Source organism: Bufo bufo, chromosome 1 (genome assembly GCF_905171765.1).
Source record: "Bufo bufo chromosome 1, aBufBuf1.1, whole genome shotgun sequence".
Taxonomy (NCBI): Eukaryota; Metazoa; Chordata; class Amphibia; order Anura; family Bufonidae; genus Bufo; species Bufo bufo.
In genome coordinates, this window is record NC_053389.1 from 18,918,974 (window position 1) to 18,929,521 (window position 10,548).

Genomic DNA, 10,548 nt, shown 5'->3' on the forward strand with positions numbered 1-10,548 from the left:
CCTTGACAGCTCAGCTAGGCCACTGTGTTTTGGATTAGAAGACAGTAGGAGTCTATAGAGGTCGTGGAAAGTCTTTTTTCGTATAAAGAAATAACGGGGCTATTGGATGCGGCTTCACACCAAGTGCTATAACAGGAAAGGTTCCAGCTGTGAAGACGCGTCTATAGAAAAGAGGCGCAGAGATAGGACGGCTGGAAGGCAATGTATTACTGTGGAGGATGAAAAATGCCGAGGAGGCTTGGGTAGGCATTGTCAGTTTCATCTTCTATGAAAAGGATCGTGATGACTTCTAAAGTCTCAGAGCACTGAGGTTCACAGATGATCCTCTGACACCTGTTGAGGTTCTTGGGGCTTACAAAGAAGATTATTGAGTTTGATGAGTGCATTTTAATAAGACGTAGATGTTAGAATAGCCTGCAGTGGACCCTTTATCGTCACGATTGGTTTAGCACAGGGTTGACTTAGCTTAGGCATCTCATCATTCTTCAGAGCCATGGCCAGGACCAGAAACAGGAGCCAGGTGAGGTGAGTCTAGCTGCTAGAGAACCTGATGTGATCAGGAAATGGTGTAGCGCCTACCAGTGTGGACCCTCAGATGTGATGGGGTGAGGTGGGCAACAATATTGTACATCAGGGATGAACAAGTCTCAGTAATTAGGAAGACAATGCTGCCTAGAAAATTGCTGCAGAGCCTAAAATTTTTATGTTGCTTTCTGCTGATATTTTTGTGTTATAATCTACAGTGATTTGTCTATTGTCCTATTATTTATCTGTTCCTCCTGTACAAATTACTGAGGCATTGCTTGGACTTCCTGTGTCTCAGAGAGTCCTGGGATGTCTAGGCTAGAAGAACATGGCTGCTTTCTTCAAAGCATGCCAACCATGTCTGTGTCTTTTGTCTGGTTTTGAAGTTTAGCTCAATTACAATAAACACGGCTGAGCTGTAATACCACACAGAACCTGAAGACAGATGGCCGACTTGTCTTTGGACAACCCTGGCCAACAGCTTTAAGCTATACCTGGGCCATCCAAGGAAATGCCCATGCCACAGTATCTAAAGACCACTCTTTAGAAAAGACTCTCTTAGATGGCTATTGCTAAATCATCAATTTTTTAATGTGTTTTTTATCTTCCATCAGTTGTTCCATTGACGACCAAGTGACGCGAGTGGCCTGGCTCAACCGGTCCAACATCCTGTATGCGGGCAATGACAAATGGTCCATAGACCCTCGTGTCCAACTCCTGAACTACAACAAGTCTGAATTCAGCATTGTGATTACCCAACTGGATGTGGCAGATGAAGGTTTATATACCTGCTCCTACCAGACCCAGGATAAGCCCCATACTACACAGGCCTTTCTCATAGTACAAGGTAAGTTGTTCTTGATTACTTTTTGATGGAAGTTTACTAATCTAGGACTATTTTATAAATCATTGCCGATACATTGATGACGTTCCAAGTATGTAGAGCTTTCCTTGAGGGAGCCAATATGGGAATGCCCATGTAGGATCCCCCTTTCTGGTGTATAGACATTATAGGTGCAAGTGTGAGGGTCTATCTGGTACATACAGGGTCTACAGGGAATGACTGTGTGGAGAACTAGGTTAATCTCCATTACATGGACAGCCCAACGTCTTTAGTGCCCCTTACCCAATAAAAGTCAATTTCAGGTGGGGTCCACTCCTTTTGAAATAACCTATAATGGTGTTCGAACACTATAGAGGAGATCCCTTATTTAGGACACCCTAGCTGATCACCGGTGGGGTCCCCTCCTTCTCAAATGCCCTATTAAGGTATACTAATATCATAAAGAGGTTCTCTATTTGGGAACTTAAGTGGGACCCACTACCAAGAATGGCTAGAGAACCTGGTGTATCTCCATTAGATGGGCAGCCCAAGGTCTTTGAGCCACTTACCCAATTTAAGCTAATCATCACTTGGGTCCAGCTTTTTATTAAATATCCTCTTAGGGGGTTCTAATATTATAAAGAGGGGCCCTTCTAATAACCTGAGTGGGAGCAACTAGACAAATGGATTTTACTCTGGAGAACCTGGAGTAGATGGACAGCCCAAGGTCTTAGAGGCCCCTAACCCAATAAAAGTTGATCACAGGTGGGGTCCACTCCTTTTCAAATAACTTATACACTATAGAAGGGATCCATTATTTGGGACACTCTATAATATATAGAGAGTAGGGGCCACTACAAAGAATGGTTCTTGCTGTGGAGAACCTGGTATATCTTAATTACATGGAGAGTTGGTGTGGTCTTTGGTGCCCCCTACCCAATAAAAGCTGATTACCTATGAGGATCAACCAGTGAAGGCGCCCATGATCAGATTTTTGTTGTGGGACCCTTCTAACAAGACAAGGTTTCCCAAACCAGACAGCCCCTTTATAGGACAGCTGTCAACCATGCAGCTGAACCCATGGTCATGTAACCAAGAAAATAGCAGGATCGGGAGACTATACAGTGAGACACATGTTATTAATGTCTATTGAAGACATTTTTTATTTACTGTGGGCCCGGAGAACCCCTTTAACCTTAACATCTTTGTCAACATTTCTCCGGCTGAAGTCATTAATTCACCCATAATATACAGAGCATTAAGATAATTACTTATTAATTAGACTTTAAACCTCTGGCGGGTCAGCTGCCGTCTAAACCGTGGACATCATGCGCAATCTACCAGCAATATCTCCTATGCGACAGGTCAGGCTAAATGAATACATCTGTATCCACAATTATTAAAATCGGAGGGCCGTTTTCTGCTCTGCCTTCCAGCCCGAGGGCGTGTTGTGGGTCGGAGCCGCTCATTTTCGATGTATAAAGTGTAATTACCGCTTGTTGCTTTTAGTTATTATCAAAGGTTCCCTGAATTGGCATTGAGTCCAATAATGACTCTGAGAATTACAAGACACTCTCCAGAGCACACCGGGGGGGAAGCGGGGGCTCCGACGGAGGGACGGGATACACAGTCTGGTTTCTGTGCTGCCGCGGAATATTTATGGGCTTCCTGTGGTACTTACTGGTTGGGGCTGGTCTGTACTGTGGCACTTACCTGACCTGCTACAATGTGTCAATAGGGATAATGCATGGCTGATGGCAACACAATGGCGGGGCGTGAAAACTGTCCATTAGGCTCATAGACACTTGGTTGGATTGTGGACAGAGCCAACCCTGCTGCAATGTGGCCCTCGAGGTCTATAAAAATCCCCCCCCCCCCATCCTAGAAGACTAAAAAAGCTAAGCTCCAAGATCTCTGCTTGCTGTGAGTTATCTTTTTGTAATCCGCAGTTGTATAGACCTATAGCTTCTTGCTGTTACATTTGTATCCAGTCTAGACAATCCTCTGTGAGCTAAACAACCCGGGCTCCAGACTGATGTCTTTTACCTGCACTGACACATTGTAACAAACGGAGGTTATGTTCACAGGGCACGTTTGTTGCATGCGTCGGCAAGGCTCCAAGTGCAAAGGCAAGCATATCCATAGACCCCCCAGCAGAGCGTCCATTAACCTCTGTCAGGCTCATGTACATCTGTAGACGTCCTTTACTGTGTAGAAAAGCAGAATCCACAGAGGCAGCTCACAAAAAATACAAATATTCTGCACAGTATACACCCCATGACTTAAGCCGGGCCTATCAGTGTGCGTGTAATATTCTGCGACCATCACCCATACAGACCTAATACTTCTTACAGATGAGGGTTCGCTGCAATTGTATTCGGTCCAAGCAAATCTGTGCTGATAGTTTGTTACAATGTTTCAGTGCAGGTGACAAGTATCAGCCTGGAGTCTAGACCGTGGAGCTAGGGTTGTGTTCACGTCACGTTTCCCCCCCCCACGTTTAACATCTACACACATGAAATATAGGTTAGCCTCTTCAAGACTGTCCACATAGCCACGTCAGGGCTTGTTTTTTGCGGGACAAGTTGTACTTTTTATTGCCACCATTTAATATTACATACAACGTAGGTGGAATTGAAAAAAAACAAAAAACACACAGTGTTGTTTAGTTTTATGGGTTTTTACAGCATTCCCTTCAGCCTCTGGGTCAGTACGGTTACAGTGATACCACATGTATATAGTTTTTTCTGGTGTTTTAATAAAAAATAACTTTTTTCTTTTCATCTCCATATTCTGAGCCACATAACTTTTTTTTTAAGTCTATGGAGTGGACGATCTGTAGTTTTCACCGATACCATTTTGGAGTGTGGGGGATTTTTTTTATCACTTTATATTCAATTTTTTGGGGGGAGGTGAAGCAACGAAAAAAAACGGAGAGACCGCCAATTTGATTTTTTTTTCCATATGGCGTTCCGCTATGGGATGAATGCATTTATATTTTGATAGTCCGAGCAGTTTGGGACACATTGGTGCCACTGCAAATTATCTTTATTTATTTTTTATTATTTTTATTATGGGGGAAAAGGACATTATTTGAATTATTATATATTTATTATTTATTATAATTATTATATATTTATGGCACATATTTAGTCCCCTTATATCGCTAAGTCGCTTCTCCCATAGACTGTAGTGAATTGCCACTGCAGTCTATGGGAGATTCATGATGTTCCTATCTGCCATAGTCAGGCCTCCATGGGAACTATCGCTGAGGTAGGCTTGGATCCTTCAAAGGGAAAATGCTCTCAGATGCTGTGGTCACAATTGACCATGGTGTCTGAGGGGGTTAAATGTCTGTGATCGGCGTTATCGCCTATCACAGACGTTAGCTCTGGGTGGGTGCTGTGTATTGGGCAGGCTCAGAAGCTGAGCGGGCGCCATGTTTAACGACCCGACAATACCAGGACCCTGCTCATACGTCCATGATAGGATAAGGCTTTAGTCACCAATTCTGACCCCCAAATCCTCGTCAAACCAGCTGACATTCTGCACCCAGTGCATGTGAGCGGAGAGTCTCTTACCCCGTTCACTTCCACCGGAAAACAATATTCACATGCTGGATTCTCCAAATCTATGACCTGTGAGCCTACCATAAAGATTCCTGTTCAATGACAGCAAGCAGAGATTGATAATGATAGGAAAAGACCGGCACTCTGTAGCTTGCAAAGTTGCTTTTTTATGGTCCCATATATCTGGTAGTGTGACGCGTTTCGGCAATAAATATGTAAATACATCAACAAATGCATTTAAATAGCCGCCCCAACAAAACAATCAGTCAATGACCTGTGGAGGTCACGTGACGGCAAGGAAAACATGCAAATCAGGTGGGAAAAAGGGAAAAAACTTTATCAACAATAACAAATTTTGCATTATCCAATTCATATTTCAGTCTCTTAAAATCCAGATCACTTGGCTTCAAGAGTCACCAAACTGGGAATCAGAGCGAAGAACCTACAAAAAAACTATAGAAAACTATTCATCGCATACTGGCGATTCAGACCTTTAGGTTCTGAGGTCTGGAGGCAGCGTATCCAATATGCTTCTCGGTAATCAAGCATTTCTGTTCCCCCCCCCCCCGCGTTTAGACCCTGGTATTTCCTCAATGATTGGAAAGCGCAATTGCGCAATGGTGTGTTTCTGTGAATGGCAATGGGGAGGAATTGGTCGCAGTAAGTTACCTAATGCGATCTTTCATGCGCATTGATGTCTCTCCTACATAAAGTGACCCGCATGGACATCTTAGAATTTAGATGACACATTCGCTGTCACAGGTAACAAAAAACCTTGTATTGGAATTTTTTCCTCTGTGTTTGGATGAGTCAAGAAGGACCCTCAATAACAATGTGGACGGTCCGAACAGGGATAGGCGCCGTGTCTTGTTGTAGAGAGTGCACTTTGTTTCAGTACACGTTTATTACTGCCAATATCGGCTCTAATCATTTTATCTCTGATATTATCTGTTCTCTTGTAACAAATTCTTAAATTCCTCAATTTGCAGGTAAAATTTTTGCACAACGCTCCGGTGTTTATTAATGGTCGTTCTAACTTTGTTCATCAATGGGCGATATTTCACTACAAAAGGTGTGCGAGGTTTTCTCCTGAATGGGAACTCCATGGAGTCTTGTAAATTTGTATTTGTCATGCCCTGCTCAGGCTATGTGCGGAGGTCTGCCAGATTAGCAGCACGTGTAGTAGCCTTTTTGTTTTGGAGTTGAGCTATATCCGCCTCCCTTCAGGTGCACTGGGTGGGGTCGTTGGTTTGAGTTTAAATTACACCCACTCCCAGTGTCCTGTGCGGGTTATAGCTTCTGTCTGGCTCTGTGAAAGGAAGGAAGGATTTGCTGTTCCTGCTCAGAAAAGATAAGTTGATTTTTGTTTTCTTGTGATTGGCTGTCTAGGCTGTTAGAGAGACGCCTGCCCCCTCCTGGTCCTGAGGGAGCAGGCTGCCTCTATCCCCCTTTCACCATCTTAGGGATTTTAGGGAATTTTCAGCCCAGGCACGAGGACACGTTATTTCCACCTTCAGGGTCTGAACGTGGGCATAGAAGTATAGGGAGAGCTGGTAGGTGACCTTGATCCCCAGCTTCTCGCCTAGACACTTGTTTGTTTGTTTTCTGTGTATCTGGTATCCTGTCCGCCGTGACAGTATTTTATTGAAATATTAACATTAGTGAAAGAAAAATGCATAGAGTAAAGTAACCAGTTCTGTTCAGCATCATCTATACACGCGTACAGCCAGATGTTTTCTTTACGGCAATATAACATATTATAAACAAGAAATATGAAATATGTAACATCTAATCGTTATCCTATTAGTTATAGCAGGAGATTGTGCTCTACATGGTGTTATGTTTATTACATAACTTTATAGATTTACATAATAACCTTATGTGATATCCAGCTAAGTAACAATTAGGAAGTTTAGGACAGAACCTAATGCATAACAACCAAAAATGTAAGAAAATAAATCATAACAAGGGGACACAAAAAGAACATTGTCACGTGTCACTCTGTGTCCTTTTACATAGGTTAAGTAGGCTTTCAATTATTCTAGAAATTTAGCAATACTGCCTGAAGTGGCATATTCCTTCCATTTATTCCAAATGTTGAGGTATGTATTGTACTTTCCTTGTATAGTCCACTTTCATTTCTCAAATCTGTTAGTTTGACTTACGTCAGCAAACCCCTCGTGTATCAGCGGAGTCTCTGCGCTCAGCCAATGTTTGGGGATAGCTGCTTTAGGAGCGTTGATAAGAATGGGAAATAGGGATAGAATCCATGAAGTTCACCAGCTAAATAAAACACTTAGGCCCCTTTCACACGGGCGAGTTTTCCACGCGGGTGCAATGCGTGAGGTGAACGCATTGCACCCGCATTGAATCCGGACCCATTCATTTCTATGGGGCTGTGCACATGAGCGGTGATTTTCACGCATCACTTGTGCGTTGCGTGAAAATCGCAGCATGCTCTATATTCAGTTTTCTTCACGCAACGCAGGCCCCATAGAAGTGAATGGGGCTGCGTGAAAATCGCAAGCAAGTGCGGATGCGGTGCGATTTTCACGCACGGTTGCTAGGAGACGATCGGGAAGGGGACCCGATCATTATTATTTTCCCTTATAACATGGTTATAAGGGAAAGTAATATCATTCTGAATACAGAATGCTTAGTACAATAGGGCTGGAGGGGTTAAAAAATATATATATATAACTCACCTTAATCCACTTGATTGCGCAGCCGGCATCTCTTCTGTCTTCTACTTTCCTGTGCACAGGAAAAGGACCTGTGGTGACGTCACTGTGCTCATCACATGGTAAGGGAAAATAATACAATCTACACAACTCTGCACCCAAACCCAAACTTCTGTGAAGAAGTTCGGGTTTGGGTACCAAACATGCAGATTTTTCTCACGCGCGTGCAAAACGCATTACAATGTTTTGCACTCGCGCGGAAAAATTGTGCATGTTCCCGCAGCGCACCCGCATCTTTTTCCGCAACGCCCGTGTGAAACCAGCCTTAGGCCTCTTTCACACGGGCGTCCCGGATTTGCTCCTGATGCGTCGCGTGTGCATTGTGGGAAACCCACGCGAGTAGGCACACAGTTTTGACTGGGATTGCGTTCTGTTGTTCAGTTTTTTATATTGTGCGGGTGCAATGCGTTTTGCACGCACGTGATAAAAAACTGAATGTGGTACCCAGACCCGAACCCGGACTGAAGTTCGGGTTTGGGTTAGGTGTACTGTAAATTTTATTATTTTCACTTATAACATGGTTATAAGGGAAAATAATAGCATTCTGAATACACAATGCTTAGTAAATTGTCCAATGAGGGGTTAAAAAATATAAAATAAATTAACTCCCCTCATCCACTTGATCGCGCAGCAGGTATCGTCTTCTTTCTTCTTCTTTCAGGACCTGCAAAAGGACCTTTGATGACGTATCTACGTTCACCACGTGGTCAGCGCGGTGACGTCAGCGCAGGTCCTGCTGAATGAAGATCCTTCTATCTTCATTCAGCAGGACCTGCGCTGACGTCACCGCGCTCACCGCGTGGTGAGCGCGATTACATCATCAAAGGTCCTTTTGATCTTCAATCTTCATTCAGCAGGACCTGCACTGACGTCACCGCGCTGACCACGTGGTGAGCGCAGATACGTCATCAAAGGTCCTTTTGCAGGTCCTGAAAGAAGACGATGCCGGCTGTGCAAACAAGTGGATGAGGTGAGTTAATTTTTTTTTTTTTTTTTTAACCCCTCAAGCAAAATTTTACTAAGCATTCTGTATTAAGAAGGATATTATTTTCCTTTATAACCATGTTATAAGGGAAAATAATACAGTGAATAGACTTTTATCAATTTACTATCATCTCTTAGCAACCATGCGTGAAAATCACATTGCATAAGCACTTGCTTGTCCCATTCACTTCTATGGGGTCTGCGTTGCGTGAAAATCACCGCTCATGTGCACAGCCCCATTGAAGTGAATGGGTCCGGATTCAGTGCGGATGCGATGCGTTCACCTCACGCATCGCACCCGTGCGGAATTCTCACCCGTGTGAAAGGGACCTTCGGGTACTTCATGGATTCTATCCCTTTGCTGTTGTAATACCCTCTTTGTCTGAATTTTAGAGTCATTTCATCCAATCCCATTTCCCGTATAGTGGGATCACTCGCGATCCGCCTGACGCTCTGGTATTGAGATTAGGGGGTGATTGGTGGGAGCTGAGTGGTTACTGGTGTACACGAGTCACTTTCCAACAGACCATTGACTCCCGTGATGACCCAGGTGTCTAAAAATGGAATTCGACATTTGTCAATTGTACTTCGGGCCGGATCGCATTCATAGAGAAATGAAACTCTGAATTGGATAATGCAACATTTGTTATTGTTGATAAAGTTTTTTTTCCTTTTTTTTCACCTGATTTGCCGTTCACCTCGCCGTCGCCATCACGTGACGTCCATAGGTAAATGGTTGATTGTTTTGTTGGGGCGGCTATTTAAATGCATCTGTTGATGTATGTACACACATATTTATTGCCCGAAACGCGTCACCGTACCAGAGATATGTGACAATGAAAAAAGCCACTTTACAAGCTGCAGAGTGGCGGTCTGAATTTGGGCCGCCAACCCTGGGACGCGGCACCGACCAGCGGGTACGTCGCAGTGCCGACTGACTGCTGTTACGGAATTTGTTAGCAGGCAGAGATTGGTGAGGAATTGTAGCGTCAAGTCTATAAGGAAAGTTTGAGATATTCTCTACAGAATGCATAGATCAGAATGAAAGCGGGGGGTTCGCTACTCATCATCCTCACAGCCGGGGGTCCGCTGCCCGGTATCAGCTCTTCACACCTGTGGCTGCCCTTCTTCACGTTGTACAGACTGTTCTGCCCTTTCCCCCCGCTGCTCCCTTGTGCCGCAGTGACACGTGCCGCGTGGAGCCGCTGCAGCCAATTGCGAGGCAGCTTTTCATTCGGCCAACTTGATAATGGCTGCCATTGTCTGTGTGCAGGGGCCCCATCTGGATCTGCGGGCGAGAAGCTGTCAGTCACACAACTTGCCACCCGCCCTCCCCCCTCTCACAATCAGCCATATTGTCAGAGCTCTGAAAGCCTTTCTATTGTGGGACGGGGGGATAATTACAGCTTGACTGGGTTTTTTGGAATGGAAAAGGCAAGTCTGCGCGAAGGGCCCCATTCAGCAGAAACCGACAAAGCCCAAAAAAATAAAAAAAATTCTAAAAAATAAAAGCTGAAACAAACCGTCCAAAACTTTACAGAGATGTCAGCAGTTTGCTTCCCGCTTAATTCCCCTGAAATGCAGAACCGTGCGTGACGCCGTTCGGATGTGGAATGGCGCGGATTCCGCTCTTTGCCGCCCCTGACTATTGAAAGATGGAGCGTGACTTTAAAAAGGAAGAGCGTACAACGCGGTCAGAATGCGGCCGAATCGTTTTTTAGCATTTTTGCCAGAGATTCCGCAGTGACCCCTCACCCCAAGAGCTTCTTAAAGGGCGATAGAAAAAAATAAAAAAAAACAGTGCCACCCTGGTGTGCAGGTGATACCTGGATACACCATAACATAAAGTAACACCATATAATGTATATAACAATATAATGTAACATATAGTATACACTAATACAAT

General features: G+C 44.2%; 1 protein-coding gene across 1 annotated transcript in view; it reads left to right on the forward strand.

The window, feature by feature from the left end:
* IGLON5 (IgLON family member 5) overlaps nucleotides 1–10,548 on the forward strand; it is a 416,339-nt gene that overhangs the window by 335,078 nt on the left and 70,713 nt on the right. Inside the window, exon 3 of the mRNA XM_040420787.1 lies at nucleotides 1,140–1,372. Within this exon, the coding sequence (XP_040276721.1) occupies nucleotides 1,140–1,372 (233 nt within the window). The remainder of the gene's footprint in view (nucleotides 1–1,139; nucleotides 1,373–10,548) is intronic.